This window comes from Bombina bombina, chromosome 10 (genome assembly GCF_027579735.1).
Source record: "Bombina bombina isolate aBomBom1 chromosome 10, aBomBom1.pri, whole genome shotgun sequence".
Classification (NCBI taxonomy): domain Eukaryota; kingdom Metazoa; phylum Chordata; class Amphibia; order Anura; family Bombinatoridae; genus Bombina; species Bombina bombina.
Window position 1 is genome coordinate 109,219,228 of NC_069508.1, and position 19,137 is coordinate 109,238,364.

At 39.3% G+C, this 19,137-nt stretch overlaps 1 protein-coding gene across 1 annotated transcript in view; it reads left to right on the forward strand.

Moving 5' to 3' along the window:
• The window catches only part of ASTN1 (astrotactin 1), an 896,761-nt gene that overhangs the window by 564,708 nt on the left and 312,916 nt on the right, over positions 1-19,137 (forward strand). The window contains exon 10 of the mRNA XM_053693303.1: positions 15,008-15,145. Within this exon, the coding sequence (XP_053549278.1) occupies positions 15,008-15,145 (138 nt within the window). The remainder of the gene's footprint in view (positions 1-15,007; positions 15,146-19,137) is intronic.

Below are 19,137 nucleotides of genomic sequence, written 5' to 3' on the forward strand. Positions count from 1 at the left end.
TTTAACTGTGTGTCATATTGATTTTAAGTGTGCTGCATATTCGTTTGGCTACATGTTGACATTTGACAAAGGCACATATTGGTGCCGAAACGTTATGTCTTTTTAATGATTTCTAAATAAATTGTTACATTTTAACAAGACCAGTGAGTGCCTGCATTCTGTGGACGTTGTGGATTATTTTCAGCAGAGCACCGTGGCATTCAACAAATGGTGAGATTGTGCTTTCCCTCCATGGAACTGTGCATTGGCTTTTGGCATTAGGGATTAAGCACTCCCATTATCTATACACTGTATCTAGTGGACTTTGCTTTGGTATCACACGCTTACTATCCTGTTGATGCTCTTGGAGTTATCATTTTGTTTTTACATTTACCCCTATACTGATGATGGCTGAGGCTGCTGGCATACCTGAATATTCTCAGCTGGAGGATGATTTCAATACGGATCCTCTAGCATTCACAGATGAAGACGCGGATAGGATTCTCATCCCTGAGGACTTGAGTGAGCTGGGTGGTGAGACACCAATTAATGTTTATCATAGAATGCTTAATTTGCGTAGAAAAGAAATAGATTACCATTTACACGCTGTTTTTCTTTCTAGTTACTTTAGGAAAAAATTCATTCCCAGGGGCTTTCGTGTTAAAAATATACCGACCCTGGGTAGACAGAATGTGGAGTTCTGTAAAAGGTGGTGTTCAATATTAAATAAATGCTCTTATGACTTGATCCTTTTAGTGATCGAGGAGGTCACCAGATTGGAGGCAAAAATCAAGGCAGAATTGGACACCATCAAAGAGCAGAGCATCCACATTCTGACTAATGATACTAGCCAGGAGTGGGTCACCAAGCTCGATGGCCTTGTAAATAAGTATCGCACTGACTTGATTAATTTAAAAAATAAGAAACTCAATAACGTTGAGAATGATTATAGAGAAAGGAGGGTATATAGATGGCTATATGGTAAAGAGGATGGTACATACAGACGACGTAGAAATCTTAGATCTAGAAACACATTAAGCATTGTAGACAGCAGTGGGGGTGATTCTTCTGGCACTGAGGCCAGTGCCAGTAATGATCACACCCCTGCACAAGTCAATCAATCTGAACATTTTTTAGGGGTGAGTACTCGCTCAACTGCGAAACCCCCACCAATGCCCCAAGACAAAAGAGGGCAAAAAAATGCAAAACCAGGCGGGGGGGCACAAACCAAAATCTAAAACAGATTCGCAAGAAATAGATGTTATATTCAATCTTAGTAGTAGACCACTCAGTAGTGCTGAACGGTCTCTGCTTAATCATGGATTGTCATTTATACCTACCCCAAAACCAGATAAATTTGAACAATTAGTTGATATCCACAGATTCCAACGCCAACTCAAGTTAAAGGATCACTTTAGAGAACAGACCCCACTGAGTGAAGGCTTTAAGAAAAAATCTACGTTTGAGCCTCCTAACACACACACATCAATTAGGAGCTATACGAGGGTACTAACCAGCAATTTGACAGAAAACACTCCCACACGTCTTTATTCTAATCTAACGTTAGCTGAACAAAAAGCTCTCACTGAACTAGGTAATGACACCTCAATTATCATCCGCCCTGCGGATAAGGGGGGTTCTATAGTTATCCTTGACTACACTGACTACCGACAGGAGGCCTTTAGACAACTGGCAGATGTGAATACTTATGTCAAATTAAAAAGCAACCCTACATCTATCTATAAGTCTGTCATTGATTCCTTCCTTCAAAATGGCCTCATGGCTGGCCATTTGAGTGAAAAGGAATATGCATTTCTCACTACTGACTATCCGGTTGTGCCCACACTATACCTTCTCCCAAAGGTCCATAAGACCTTGGTGAACCCACCGAGCAGGCCTATTGTATCTGCCCGGGGGTCTATACTTACCAACATAGCCATCTATATTGACTCACATCTTCAGAGTGTGGTTAAGAACACAGATGCTTATTTGCAGGACTCACCGAGTCTTTTGAAAATCCTGAGAGATTACTTTGATCTTCAACAGGATGACATTTTGGTCACCATGGATGTTGACAGCCTCTACACGGTGATTCCCCACGCGGGTGGGGTGGAGGCTGTCAGGTCCATGGTGACAGGCAATGCCAATTACCTTGGACCATCCATTGAATTCCTCTGCACATTGTTATCATTTTGTTTGAACAAAAATTATTTTAAGTTTGAGGAAAGTTATTATTTACAGATTTCAGGGACTGCCATGGGTTCGAATGTGGCACCCACTTACGCCAATATCTTCATGGCATGGTATGAACGTGAACTCATGAAGCCTTTTGAGAACCCCATGGTGAAGTATTATACACGCTATATTGATGACGTATTTCTCATCTGGAGGGGTAGTGAATCGTCTTTGCGTGAGTGGGTGTCACATTTGAACCTCATGGAGTCTCCTATACGTTTTAAGCTCGAATTTGATTTAAATTGTGTACATTTTCTTGATTTGAATGTGTTCAAGGTGGATGAATCAGGCAAATTGCGGTTCGGTACATCCTTGTACACTAAACCCACGGACCGCAACTCCTTATTAGATGCCAGAAGCTTCCACCCTGCACACCAAAAACAAGGTGTCATCACTTCCCAGCTCACCAGAGTCTTGAGAAATAATAGTGAGCTATCATTACGGACCACTCAGTTGGAGGAGATGGGCAAAAAATTGAGTAACAGAGGGTATGCCAGGGCTGAAATTAGCAAGACACAAGAGAGGCTGTGTATAGATGGCCCTAAAGAACAGTGCAAAACCAAACGCGAGCAGCTAAACCTGGTCACCACCTATACACCTGGTAATGAAAAGTTGACAGGAGCAGTGCGTAAACACTGGCCGGTCGTGGAGACTGATCCAACGCTACCTTTTCGGAATATGCCACCTCCGCGATTGGTCTATCGCAGAGCCAGAAATCTCAGGGACCATTTAGTTAAATCGGATCCTATTAAACACTACCACAAGGAATCGTGGCTTAAAACCTCCAAAATGGGATGTTTTCCCTGTGGCAATTGCACCACATGCAATAGCATGATCCGGGGTAATTCGTTCCAGCACCCACATTCAAACAAGAGGTACAAGATAAACCATCGTCTGAGTTGCATGAGTAACTTTGTAATATACATGCTGATTTGCCCTTGTTCCAGCGTATATGTGGGTAAGACGATCACCCTCTTCCGTGACAGGATGGCAAACCATCGGTGCGCAATTCGTGCTGCATTGAAGTCTGGCGAATCAGATCAGCCAGTGGCACGCCACTGCGTGGCTTTGAAACACTCCGTGTCAAGTATAAGGTCCATGTTAATTGATCATATCCCCCCCATTCCAAGAGGGGGTGATAGGGCCAACAGACTGCTCCAGCTTGAAAGCAGGTGGATCCACAGGTTGGACACATTGGTCCCTAAAGGCCTCAACACCTCACTGGACTTTAGCCCATTCTATTAACATCACACTGAAGAGGCATTGCCCCGGACTTATCTAAAAGGATAGCTCACTATTCACTAAAAAGTTTCTATCCGTACCCCAGGGTGGTATGAGGTTACAATGTATATGTAATTGGACATACATGTATCTGATTATGATTATGTTTTTTGTTACATCCATTAATGGCGTGCACCAGGGGTTACAAATACAATAGTGATACATTTAATACTGTTGGTTTTCGCTAGTCCTCATCGGCAATATGTACTATGTATAGTAATGGCAAGATGCCTTGTCTCTTCTTGTGCTGATGTTCTTTACTGTCTATTCTGGCATTTTGTGCCCATTCTCTAAGGATGGCCCTTAGATTGGTCTTTTTCTGAGTTTGACAGTTTTTTGTATCTAGAAATCACACACTAGATCTAATCATTTAACAGATTACGCACTAATATGCCAAGTAATAATATGTTTCTAAACATTATTAATGTTTTGTTTATAAACCGCTATGCCCAAATTCTTAACACGCTTTACATATTGTGGATTGCTTTGGTTGCTGTTAGCAACAATTATACACAGTAATCTCTGATAGTAGTCTATACTCGTGACTAAGTCACTCCCCACTCTGACGCGTGTGGCTTCCCGACGTCGCTATGGCAACGCCGTGCCATGCGTCATCACGCTAGGCACGTAGCGTGCGTACGTGACGTCATTGCCATTGATGGGAAGACGTGAGTGGAGGCATGGCGGCAATAGTTTGCTTACATCTTTAAAAGGGGTATGTTTTTAACTGTGTGTCATATTGATTTTAAGTGTGCTGCATATTCGTTTGGCTACATGTTGACATTTGACAAAGGCACATATTGGTGCCGAAACGTTATGTCTTTTTAATGATTTCTAAATAAATTGTTACATTTTAACAAGACCAGTGAGTGCCTGCATTCTGTGGACGTTGTGGATTATTTTCAGCAGAGCACCGTGGCATTCAACAAATGGTGAGATTGTGCTTTCCCTCCATGGAACTGTATATATATATATATATATATATATATGAAGTTTTACACAGATGTTTAATAGTTTTAATAGTCTTACACCTAGATTTAGAGTTTTGCGGCTGAAGGGGTGTGTTAGCTACGCGTCTTTTTTTTTTCTAGCGCTGCTTCTAAACAACGCTGGTATTGAGAGTTCTCTGAAGGGCTGCGTTAGGCTCCAAAAAGGGAGCGTTGAGCTGAATTTACCGCCACTTCAACCCTCAATACCAGCGTTGCTTACGGTAGCGGCTAGCTGGAAAAACGTGCTCGTGCACGATTCCCCCATAGGAAACAATGGGGCAGTTTGGGCTGAAAAAACCTAACACCTGCAAAAAAGCAGCGTTCAGCTCCTAACGCAGCCCCATTGTTTCCTATGGTGAAACACTTTCTAAGTCTGCACCTAACACCCTAACATGAACCCCGAGTCTAAACACCCCTAACCTTACACTTATTAACCCCTAATCTGCCGCCCTTGCTATCGCTGACACCTACATTACACAATTAACCCCTAATCTTCCGCTCCTGACACCGCCGCAACCTACATTATCCCTATGAACCCCTAATCTGCTGCCCCTAACATCGCCGACACCTACATTATAGTTATCAACCCCTAATCTGCCCCCCCAACGTCGCCGCTACCTTACCTACACTTATTAACCCCTAATCTGCCGAACAGACCTCGCCGCTACTCTAATAAATGTAGTAACCCCTAAAGCTAAGTCTAACCCTAACACCCCCTAAATTAAATATAATTTTAATTTAACAAAATAAATTAAATCTTATTAACTAAAGTATTCCTATTTAAAGCTAAATACTTACCTGTAAAATAAACCCTAATATAGCTACAATATAACTAATAATTATATTGTAGCTATTTTAGGATTTATATTTATTTTACAGGCAACTTTATATTGTATTTATTTTAACTAGGTACAATAGCTATTAAATAGTTATTAACTATTTAATAGCTACCTAGTTAAAATAATTACAAAATTACCTGTAAAATAAATCCTAACCTAAGTTACAATTAAACCTAACACTACACTAGCAATAAATTAATTAAATAAATTACCTACAATTACCTACAATTAAATAAACTAAACTAAATTACAAAAAACAAACACTAAATTACAAAAAATAAAAAAAGATTACAAGAATTTTAAGCTATTTACACCTACTCTAAGCCCTCTAATAAAATAACAAAGCCCCCCAAAATAATAAAGGTCCCTACCCTATTCTAAATTAAAAAGTAACCAGCTCTTTTACCAGCCCTTAAAAGGGCTTTTTGCGGGGCATGCCCCAAAGTAATCAACTCTTTTGCCTGTGAAAAAAAAAACACAATACCACCCCCCAACATTAAAATCCACCACCCACATACCCCTACTCTAACCCAAACCCCCCTTAAATAAACCTAACACTACCCCCATGAAGATCTCCCTACCTTGAGTCGTCTTCACCCAACCGGGCCGAAGTCTTCATCCGATGGGGCAGAAGAGGACATCCAGACCGGCAGACATCTTCATACAAGCGGCATCTTCTATCTTCATCCATCCGGAGCGGAACCATCTTCTTCCAGCCGATGTGGATCCATCCTTCTTCACCGACGCCTACTCACCGAATGAAGGTTCCTTTAAGGGACGTCATCCAAGATGGCGTCCCTCGAATTCCGATTGGCTGATAGGATTCTATCAGCCAATCGGAATTAAGGTAGGAAAAATCTGATTGGCTGATTGAATCAGCCAATCAGATTCAAGTTCAATCTGATTGGCTGATCCAATCAGCCAATCAGATTGAGCTTGCATTCTATTGGCTGATCGGAACATTTGAAGATAACCTTGGGTGCTGTGGAATTTCCTTTGGACATATATTTACTTAAAGGGAAATTAAAAACAATTTTGTTTCTTTCATGATTCAGATAGAGCATACAATGTTAAACAGCTTTGCAGTTTGGTTTTGTTACCAAATGTGCTTGGTTCTCTTGGTATCCTTTGTTGAAAAGCCTTCCTAGGTAGGTTCAGAAGCAGCAATGCACTACTGTGCGTTAGCTGCTGATTGGTGGCTACACATAAATGCCTCTTTTCATTGGCTCACCTAATGTGTTCAGCTAACTCCCAATAGTGCATAGGTGTAAAGTATACAAAGTATACAAAGAGAATGAAGAACATTTGATAATAGAAGTAAATTGGATTAAAATTGTATGCTCTATATGAATCATGACAGAAATTTGTTGTGTCATGTCTCTTTAAGAAGCTTTTGTAGAGGTACAATCTTGGACTGCAAAGTTGTGCAAAGTGTGCTGACAAAATGATAGTTATACATGTTTTTAAAATATTTATATTGTATGCAGATCTTTGCAATGTAATGATTAATTGCTGGTGTATATATTAAAAAAAAGGCTTTCAGGTCTGTTACAAGATAATGTTTACAGCTGTTCCTAGTAAAGGGCCAGAATGCGAGTGGAGCGCTAACAGTTACACGCGAGCGATAAGAAGTTTATCACGGGTGTTTGTGCTCTTCGGGTTTGCTGCTTGTAGTACAAGTTGAAAGTAAACGCAATTGCTTGAGCGCAATCGCGATTTACGCTAGAATGATTACCGCATCTTCAAAGATCTGGTTAACTGTTTCGAGAACAAAAAAGTGTCACATTCATAATAAATATAATTATTTTTAAAAAATATTGCGCACAAAATTTATAATGGCTCAAAGATATGAGGTCTCAGGTGTTAAAAAAAAAAGGCAGGCAAAGGGCTTTAAAATAGAGATAAATACATATACAGCTCTAAAGATGTATATGTATGTATATGAATATGTCTATATGTGTGTATATATGTATTTATATGTGTATATGTATTTACAGACATATACACATATAAACACATAATACATATGTATTTACAGACATATATAAACACATAATACATATGTATTTACAGACATATACACATATAAACACATAATACATATGTATTTACAGACATATACACATATAAACACATAATACATATGTATTTACAGACATATACACATATAAACACATAATACATATGTATACATATATAGACACATATATATAAGTGCATTGGAGCCCTTTGCAGTTAAGTAGATGAAAACATGAAAATCATATTTATTAAAGGTACATGAAACCCCAAAATTTTCTTTCATGATTCAGATAGAGATTATAATTTTAAACAACTTTCTAATTTACTTCTAATATCAAATCTGTTTCATTCTCTTGGTATCATTTGTTGAAGGTGCAGCAATGCACTAATGGTTTCTAACTGAACTCATGGGTAAGTCAATCATATTCAATATACATATGCAGCCACCAATCAACAGCTAGGACCTAGGTTCTCTGCTGCTCATGAACTTGCCTAGATAAACCTTTCAGCAAATGATAACAAGAGAAGGAAGCAAATTAAATAATAGTAGTAAATTGGAAAGTTGTTTAAAATTGTATTCTCTATCTGAATCATGAATAAAAAAAATTGGGTTTCATGTCCCTTTAATATATCATATTTAATAAAGTGTTTAACTATGTATTTACTGTAAATATTTCACATTCCTATGTTCTGCTCATTGCAGAATATGTTCTAAGTATTTTTAAATAGATATTCCTATATATATCTCTATATATCTATAGTTACCTATACATAATCATGTACAGTATATAAATAGTAGGTATAGATATATATTGTACTAAAATACCATCAGCTATATGAAGACATTTTTATTTATGAATAAATAAAACATATTCTTCTATGTGAAGAACATTGTAATGTGAAATAATTATATTTTCATGTCGGGTTAGTGCGCGTGAGAATATATGATCAGGTTTGCTCGCAAGTAGGGTGTTTTTTCCACTTTTTTTGTTACATTGACTTCTACGGGGAAATACGTGAATGCGCACGCAAGATTCTGACTTCGGCTTTTTGTGCACGTCGGGTTATCGCGAGAGCAAAAACAGTTTACTCATAATACGAACGCAACCCCATATGCACCGAAAGCTTACTTCTAGCGCAGTTAACGATAGAGTGGGAGCGTTAAATAGCGTTCCACTCATAATCTGGTCGAAAATGTTTTCCCCTCTGTTAAGGCATCTACAGATGTACATATAGGTGTCGATTTATCATTGAGCAAGCGGATATGATCCGATATTGCAGATCATGTCCGTTGCACATCCATAAATTCAGACAGCATACGCTCTTGGCATTTATCATTGCACCAGCAGTTCTCGTGAACTTCTGGTGCAATGCCGCCCCCTGCAGATTCGCAGCCAAACGGCCACTAGCAGGGGGGTCAATCAACCCGATTGTATTCGATCGGGTTGATTTCTGGCGATGTCTGTCCGCCGCCTCAGAGCAGGACGGACAGGTTATGGAGCAGTGGTCTTTAGACTGCTACTTCATAACTTGTGTTTCCATACTGAGCTTGATAAATATGCCCCTTAGAGTTTCAGTGCATTAAAGGCAACAATTATTAAACTTCTGGAGTGTACATGCAAGCATGCCTTTTTATTTTATTAGCATACAGCTAATATATGTATTGGTCCCGTCACTCGAAGCATACGGCATTACTTAAAGGGACACTTAGGTCATAATTGAACTTTCATGATTCAGATAGACAGAGCTTGTTTTAAGTGACTTTCACGCTTTCTTCCATTATCATATTGTGCATTTTCTATATATTATCTGCACACTTTCTGAACTACTATATAAGCATGTGTAAGAATTCACATTGTATACATATCTGAGTCTGTGATTGGCTGATAGCTGTCATGTGATACAGCAGGGACAAATTGAAGTACATTTTGAAATTTGTCAAAAAAATAAAATCTAGTGCTCAGTTAGAGTAAGCTCTATTTTTATGATGTACTTGTTAATTATGCAATCCTGATGTATTCGATGGTCCTTTCACGGGCCATTTACCATACAAGTGCAACTCACCTGGGCCGCCCACTACCTACATATATTGCTATTGCTAAACACAGCAGTGGCGTTTGCTATAACTGTATACATTTCAAAAGATTGTGTTCTGTAACTCCTAAGTAACTTACTCTGGCTTGATGAAACTCGCTCTAAAGGTGACACACACGCTTCATCTGGTTGCTCTCCCAGATAAAATAAATATATATATATATATATATATATATATATATATATATATATATATATATATATATATATAATATTTATTTATCAAATATAAAGTATGTGATTTTAGCTAAAAAGAAAATTATGGAAAGGAACGGGCGAAAATGATGCGTGAAATAAGTGCTGCCATAGTAATGAACACCTATAAAGAAGTGCTACATGTGTCAAATAAATCGTTATGCACTTTTCTGTGTTTGCTTTTTTTTTGTGTTTTTAATAACAATGAAGCTCCTCTCAGGAGTCAAGTGAATCACAATGCCGGAACAAAGGAATACAGTTTTTGTAATAGAGAGCTTAATGGAGGTGGCACACATGCACAACCCTAACAGTAAGCGCGCTTGCTTTTTAAGTAATAAACATATTATGATTTTCCTCTACAGGGAATTAATAACCACTATTCTATTGCATGTGGGAAGTTTCATTTATTATGGTCTTGACTCACTTTTTCAAAGCTGATAAAGTTGTCTCATTTTTTTGATTTTTTTCTTATTTGCTCTATAGGTTTTTGAAGGTGTTTTTTTGTGATTCTGATATCCTTCTCATTCTAGGCAATAAGAGTTGAATTGATGTGGCTCCATTGATTAAAATGTTTACTCATAACTTGCGGATGTGGCAAGGGCACGGTACAAATCAATATGAATTGGGCAAATTTCGAGTTATTATATTGTGGTGTATTTATTCTTTGAGATTATATTTTAATAAATGGCTTTTATAGAATTTATATTGATGTTAATTTAAATATTAATGCTTGTTGTGTGGATATTGTCTCACAATAATTAATCTAAGTAATGTATAGTAACTATATAGAAACTATATTGTGAGTAATAATCTAGTTATTATGGTTTATTTGTATAGAGCTGCTATATTCTATATTGCTGAGTTAATAAACAATAGGGTCCTGAAATGCATGACACCCATCCATGATGATAAAACAGCAATTTAAAAATATACTTGTATTATTATTATTATTATTATTATTATTATTATTATTAGACTTGTGCAGCCAATACATTTACGGTTTGTCCGAAATTTTCATACCGAATATTCAGGGAAATACATTTCCCTGAATATTCGTTGGCTGCACTATTCAGTATTCATTTAATTTAAAACTAAACAAATACTGAATTTTAGTTAAGCATTTACATTTGTTTTATTTAACCCCTTAACGACTGAGGACGTGCAGGGTACGTCCTCAAAAAAAAGGCAGTTAATGCCTGAGGACGTACCCTGCACGTCCTCGGTGTGGAAAGCAGCTGGAAGCGATCCTGCTCACTTCCAGCTGCTTTCTGGTTATTGCAGTGATGCCTCGATATGGAGGCATCCTGCAATAACCTTTTTAAGCCATCCGGTGCAGAGAGAGCCACTCTGTGGCCCTCTCTGCACCGGAGATCGGTGGCTCACTGCGTTGGTGGGTGGGAGCCGGATCGGGAGGCGGGTGGCGGCCATCGATGGCCCTGGTGATGTGGAGGGGGGGCGGGATCGTGGGCGGGGATGGCCGGGGGCACGCACGGGCGCGTGCACGGGAGGGCGGGGGCGGGCGCGTGCATGGGGAGGGAGCGGGTGGGAAACGCTACGCTACAGAAAATACTATAATAAATTTTTTTTAAAAATGTCTAAAAGTAAAGAAAAAAAAAAGATCAGCAAGGTGGGGGTTTGTCTGTGTAGGGGGGGGGAAACTACACTACAGAAAAAAAAACAAACAAACAAAAAAAAGCACTTTTTTTTGCAAACTGGGTACTGGCAGACAGCTGCCAGTATCCAAGATGGCCCCCAATAAGGCAGAGGGGAGGGTTAGAGAGCGGTTTTGGGGGGGATCAGGGAGGTTGGGGGCTAAGGGGGGATCCTACACAGTAGCATATGTAAATATGCTAAAAAAAATTGTTTTAAAAAAAAACCCTTTTATTTTAGTACTGGCAGACTTTCTGCCAGTACTTAAGATGGCGGGGACAATTGTGGGGGAGGGAAGGGAGCTGTTTGGGAGGGATCAGGGGGTGGGATGTGTCAGGTGGGAGGCTGATCTCTACACTAAAGCTAAAATTAACCCTGTAAGCTCCCTACAAACTCTCTAATTAACCCCTTCACTGCTAGCCCTAATACACTTGTGAGGAGCAGCAGGATTTAGCGGCCTTCTAATTACCAGAAAGCAACGCCAAAGTCATATATGTCTGCTATTTCTGAACAAAGGGGATCCCTGACAAGCATTTACAACCATTTGTGCCATAATTGCACAAGCTGTTTGTAAATGATTTCAGTGAGAAACCTAAAATTGTGAAAAATGTAACTTTTTTTTCATTTGATCGCATTTGGCGGTGAAATGGTGGCATGAAATATACCAAAATGTGCCTAGATCAATACTTAGGGTTGTCTACTACACTACACTAAAGCTAAAATTAACCCTACAAGCTCCCTAAAAGCTCCCTAATTAACCCCTTAACTGCTGGGCATAATACACTTGTGGTGCGCAGTGGCATTTAGCAGCCTTCTAATTACCAAAAAAGCAACGCCAAAGCCATATATGTCTGCTATTTCTGAACAAAGGGGATCCCAGAGAAGAATTTACAACCATTTATGCCATAATTGCACAAGTTGTTTGTAAATAATTTCAGTGAGAAACCGAAAGTTTGTGAAAAAATTTGTGAAAAAGTGAAAGATTTTTTTGTATTTGATCGCATTTGGCGGTGAAATGGTGGTATGAAATATACCAAAATTGGCCTAGATCAATACTTTGGGATGTCTACTAAAAAAAAATATATACATGTCAAGGGATATTCAGGGATTCCTGAAAGATATTAGTGTTCTAATGTAACTAGCGCTAATTTTGGAAAAAAGTGGTTTGGAAATAGCAAAGTGCTACTTGTATTTATGGCCCTATAACTTGCAAAAAAAGCAAAGAACATGTAAACATTGGGTATTTCTAAACTCAGGACAAAATTTAGAAACTATTTAGCATGTGTGTTTTTTGGTGGTTGTAGATATGTAACAGATTATGGGGGTCAAAGTTAGAAAAAGTGTGTTTTTTTCAATTTTTCCTCATATTTTATAATTTTTTTATAGTAAATTATAAGATATGATGAAAATAATGGTATCTTTAGAAAGTCCATTTAGTGGCAAGAAAAACGGTATATAATATGTGTGGGTACAGTAAATGAGTAAGAAGAAAATTACAACTAAACACAAACACCGCAAAAATTTAAAAATAGCCTTGGTCCCAAACGGACAGAAAATGGAAAAGTGCTGTGGTCATTAAGGGGTTAAAACAAATGTAAATGTTCAAAGCTACAGGTGAAAATGTTCCAGGACCTGCACTAACTATTAACCCCTTTAAAAAAAATGAAAGGAAACAAATGAATACTGACATTTTTTTTCTTTTTTTTTCCTTTGGTGCATTGATTATGATATTTGTTTTGTTAAAACAAAAACAAATATTCGATTTTCATCATGAATATGCATTCTTGACTAAACAAATGCACATCTCTAATTATAACATTTATTTGTAGAGCTCAAACACATTCTCCAATGATAATACATTAATAAATTTAGATAGGGTAAGTCCTGTTCCAAAAAGTTAGTTGTATATGCATGAATAAAAAAAACAATATATTGGATTATCTTTGAAGATAGGTTGTGGTTGTAGATACAGCATGATGACCCCTTCACTAGGTACTGCCTTCCACCAATAAAGAAATACACAGTGCTTGTCCACTAGAAACCTAAGTTACACCCCAATACAGCACAAGTCTCATATTTTAACTGCTCCTAAACACCCAGGAGGTACCCCAAGTAAAAGACGACCACAAGGCAGAAACAACACTAGCTGTGACTAATCTACCATCCAAACCAAAATATATATATTGTGGTGCGGGAGCTTCCTCAAATTAAAGGGACATAAAACCCAAAAAAATTTCTATCATGATTAGAGCATGTGATTTTAAACAGCTTTCCAATTTACTTCTATTATCTAATATGTTTTATTCTGTTGGTAACCTTTGTTGAAAAGGATACCTAGGTAGGCTCAGGAGCTGCTGATTGGTGGCTGCTCATATATGCCTCATGTTATTGGCTCACACAATTTGTTCAGCTAGCTCCCAGTAGTGCAGTGGTGTTTCTTAAACAAAGGATAACCAAAGAATGAAGCAAATTAGATAATAGAAGTCAATATAAAAAATGTGTAGTTAAATCAAAAACTCCCATACAAAAAATGTGATAAAAATGTGATATGCTAACAAATAAGATCATAAATATAAGTGAACAAGTGTTCTAAGATAATAAAAGATATGTCCATACAAATGATGATCAGATGGTATAAACGTTGGATCAAATTTTCCAGGGTTCCTCAAAGGAAACAAAAAAGGTAGAATAGTGTAACACCGTAAGGGCTCGATTTATCAAGCCCCTACGGCTTCAAGTTCTCACAAGAACTTGCTTGCCGTAATTTATCAAGCAGCGGTCAGCAGACCGCTGCTTCCCTAAGCTCTTCGCTACCTCTAAGGTGGCGAAATTCAATCTCCGCAGTCGAATCCGACCGAGGAGATTGACAGCTCCTGCCCGCGCATGATTGGCTGTGCGTGGGCAGGGGGCAGGATTGCACGCAGGCGCAAAATTGCGCTCGTGTGCAATGTTGATTACCTGCGGGTAATTTCACCCCACCACAGGCGAGCTGAGGTGTACAGAGGTGCGTATACATGCCCCTGTACGCCTCAGCTTTGATAAATCTAGCCCTAAGGGGACTGAAGACATTTTACCCTTTCCTTGCTTTGCATAAGTGACAATGAACATGATATTGTAAACATTCTGCTCCACTAGTGATTTGTCAAGGTTATCTACCCTTGATTTGTGTATCTGTTGGTTCTTCAACAAAGGATAACCAGAGAATGAAGCAAATTAGATAATAAAAGTCAATATAAAAAATGTGTAGTTAAATCAAATACTCCCATACAAAAAATGTGATAAAAATGTGATATGCTAACAAATAAGATCATAACAAATATAAGTGAACAAATGTTCTAAGATAATAAAGGATATATCCATACAAATGATGATCAGATGGTATAAACGTTGGATCCAATTTTCCAGGGGTTCCTCAAAGGAAACAAAAAAAGGTAGAATAGTAAAACATAAAAACATAAATAATCACTTAATAGAAATGCTGGTCGGTGGTATCTTGTTCACATGAGGTTTTACACTATTGCAGTTTTGCTCTTTCAAGACTAGCATGGACATTTTAAGCAGCTGTTGGAGAGTGAAGCGCCGCCATTGCCAGACATTTTTATAGTTAGGGTCTGTATTATTAATTTGGTTTTGTGCCAGAGAGAAAGCCAGTTCAGAGAAATGTATGTTGCATCTATAACTAAAAAGGTTATACAAAACACATTGTTATTCCATATATGTTTACAGATTTACCTATACTCTTGGAGAAGGTATGTGGCTTCCACTAAGTAAGAGCTTCGTCATCCCTCCTGCAGAACTCGCTATTAATCCATCAGCCAAATGCAAGACGGACATGACTGTCATGGAAGATGCTGTAGAAGTGAGGTAAGTGCAGAGTTGCATCACCAAATGATGTACTTTCTAAAGGATCCATTATTATAAGGCAGAGTCTTCTCTGGTAACCCCTTTGCGGTTATGCCATTGTTACAGCTAAGTGCTAAGCAAATTTGGAGATTTTTTTTGCTACCTACACTTAGGGCCGATTCTAAAAAGGTCTCTGAGCTGGTGAGATTCTATAAGTATGCTCGCCAGTCCTTCTATTTCCCTGCTGGAATTCTATACAAGCCGGACATATAGCTCAGCATGCTAAGGCACTGTGGCTGAGCTCTGTAGCAACCCAAGGGTTGCAGGTTCGATCCCTGGCAAGGTCCACTCAGCCTTTCATCCTTCCGAGGTAAATAAAATGAGCAGCGCCTTGAGACCCTTACGGGTGATTAGCCACGCCAATACATACATACATATAAAGCCACTTTTTACCCTGAAAACTGGGTGTCTAATTAAAGGGATATGAAACCCAAATGTTTTCTTTCATGATTCAGATAGAGCATGTCATTTTAAGCAACTTTCTAATTTACTCCAATTATCAATTGTCTTTTGTTCTCTTGGTATCTTTATTTAAAAAAGCAGGAGGTCTCATTATTTGTATGGGAGACATCTTGCCACTCGCAGGGACAGCCCCTTATTTTATAGAATTCCATGAGGGCTGCACCACTTGCAAACTTTATAGAATTGGCTTTAAACACTAATATAAGTTACATTTCTGTGAGTGAGATACACAAATTATATTGTGTTTCCTTTTTTCAACAGGTGCAGAAAATTCAGAATATACCAAAAAAAATAATAATTGCCAGGTGACCACTGCTGTTACTGAGATCACCTTACTAAATTGTTATCAGGGATAGCCATATGTGAAATGGGGACCCATACAGACTTTTGGGGTTATAATATAGATAAGGGAGGCCATTTTGTGCAGTACAGAAATAAAAGCACTTTTTTTTTTCTAAGGTGATCACTGTTATCGCTGTGATCACCTTTCTATACAGTCAAAATACATATTTTTTAAGACAGGGATTTGTAGACTTTATTAGGGATCTGTAGACATAACAGATTTTTTTTTATTGTGCATATACTGTCACCCTTCCCTGTCAAATACCTTGACATATACCATATTGCTTTAAAACAAAGTGCATACTTTTTAATTTTAAAATAGAAATACTTCAATGACCCCTTATTTAGGGACTACGCTATTCCCAAATAAAAGACCAACACAACTTCCTGGGGTATAAAAGGCTGCAGCTTGTTTTATTAAATAACATAAATAACATATAAATAAAACAGATAAATATCCCCAATAACAGAATTAACATTAATAACCCATTGTATCTCTGTTCCAAGGATCCCCTCAGAAACCGTTCAAGACCTCTCCTGCCTCAGCAGGAGGTACCCCAGCAGAACTCCACAAAAGGCAAGCCCCCTTTCAAGCTGCGACAAGTATAGTACACCTCCACAGCCATGCTGGATAGAAGATGATCCTACTTCCTGTTCTACCACAATTAAGACCTACCCTATAAGCCCACCCACTGACCTTAGCTTAACCCTGTTCACTTGCCCTGCTCTGGGGTCACAGCCCCCTTCAAAATAGTCATTTCTCCAGGGCTGGCATGACTACTTAATTAGGGACTATGCTATTCCCAAATAAAAGACCAACACAACTTCCTGGGGTATAAAAGGCTGCAGCTTGTTTTATTAAATAACATATAAATAAAACAGATAAATATCCCCAATAACATAATTAACATTAATAACCCACAGGGCTTGCCAAGTAACCCATTGTACCTCTGTTCCAAGGATCCCCTCAGGAACCGTTCAAGACCTCTCATGCCTCAGCAGGAGGTACCCCAGCAGAACTCCACAAAAGGCAAGCCCCCCGCCAAGCTGCGACAAGTATAGTACACCTCCACAGCCGTGCTCCCAAGGAGGGAGGGAGGGAGCTTCTTCTCCCTGTCAGGTCCGGATAGAAGATGATACTACTTGTTCCACCACATTTAAGACCTACCCTGTAAGCCCACCCACTGACCTTAGCTTAACCCTGTTTACTTGCCCTGCTCTGGGGTCACAGACCCCTCCAAAATAGTAATTTATCCAGGGCTGGCAATGACCCCTTAATTAAGGGACTATGCTATTCCAAAATAAAAGACCAACACAACTTCCTGGGGTATAAAAGGATGCAGCTTGTTTTATTAAATAACATAAATAACATATAAATAAAACAGATAAATATCCCCAGTAACAGAATTAACATTATCAACCCACGGGACTTGTCAAGTAACCCATTGTATCTCTGTTCCAAGGATCCCCTCAGGTACCGTTCAAGACCTCTCTTGCCTCAGCAGGAGTTACCCCAGCAGAACTCCACAAACCACAAAAGGCAAGCCCCCCGCCACCAGGGCGGCTTAAAATCGGACCCCACCACCACCCAAGGCCTTTTCAACCCCTTCTCTCAAATTGAAATTAAAAAGATGCAGACCCACCTCATTTAAGTGAACCCCATCTCTCAAAAAGAATCATTCTCCCGATTCCCCTTCAAATTCCATGTACCGTTTAGACACCCCACCATTTTTTTTCACAAAATTACTCAATATCCTATTGACCTTCATTCTAGAAGTTTCTATCCTGTGCACATCCCAAGTAGCCCTCCGATTTTACCTAGGCACAATCTCAGACCACACCAAAATTAAACCAGGAAACAGTTCCAATAATCTGAGCAAATCCCTTTTAATGCTTGCTAGCAAAATTTTTTTGAGAGGAAGCCCAAATCATTACCCCCGGTGTGGATCACCAACAACCCCGGAGGACTAAATATTCTAGCGTATTCCACCACCTTAACAATATCCTGGTCCCATCTTAAGCCTCAAAAACCAAGCCAGCGAACCCAAACTGCTTCCCCATAAAGTCCTAGCTGACTCCCACCATCTTTTATCCTTGCCACTCGCCTGGCCCAATATATGTATGAATGGCCAATGATCCAACACTCCGTGGGACCTGACAGGGAAACAAAAACTACAAAACTAACTCATTTCTAACATACAATCTAAAACTGTTAGAGACCCACCTCCCAATCCCTTTAATACTTGCATCTGACACACCCAACATTCTCGCTTCCGTGGCAGCCCTATCCAGAAAGTGAGACCCAAAGTCAAGGTGCGGAAGCCCCAGTAACACTAAAACCTTCCTAAAAAATTACACGAATTGGAAGCAAGGTAAAGTATCCCCATTCTGGGGCCTCCACTAATTCTGACACCGATTCCACTGGTCGACATGCCCCCCTTAAGACCAATAGTTCTCCCCCTTCCACCCTGATCGGTCTTAGAATGCCATAGCCAAATAAAAAGTTCTCGTTCCTGAATCCACACATCACTCCGCAGAATACCCCCTGTCTCGCTTAATTGCCCCTACAACCTCCGATACTCTAAAAGCGGCAAAAAAGGCTAACACATAAGCCGCACGGAAAAGCACCACCTCGTACTCATCAGAGCACACTGAAGTCAGGGCTCCCACCACCCTTTGCAACAATGAGAAAATAACCGGCCTCCTTGAATCGTGAGTTCCTCTTCCTGGCAGCCATCCATACCAAAAAGGACTTTGTAACATCCTCCCAACCCAAACATTGACACAGAAAAGCTATTGCTGCCAACCTAAGATTTACCATGGCCCTTGACACCCTATTTCTCCTCCACTCTGCCATCCATCTCAATAATATCTTCAACCAGCTCCAGCCCCCCCAGCCCATTTTAGCACTTCAAACCATTCCCTCCATACCTGTGAGTAAGCCTTCCATGTAGACCCAGCTAGTGCAAACCTCACCATCCTCAACAAGTCAAGAAATCCACCTTCCACAAGTCCCCTGGGCAATGCATCCCTATCTCCTCCGCCAACGGGGCCAGCTCCTGGAATCTGTCCCACTGAAAACGGGAAAGAGAGTCAGCAATCCCTTTCAAATTATCAAGCACATGCACGGCCTTAAAAAAAACATTACA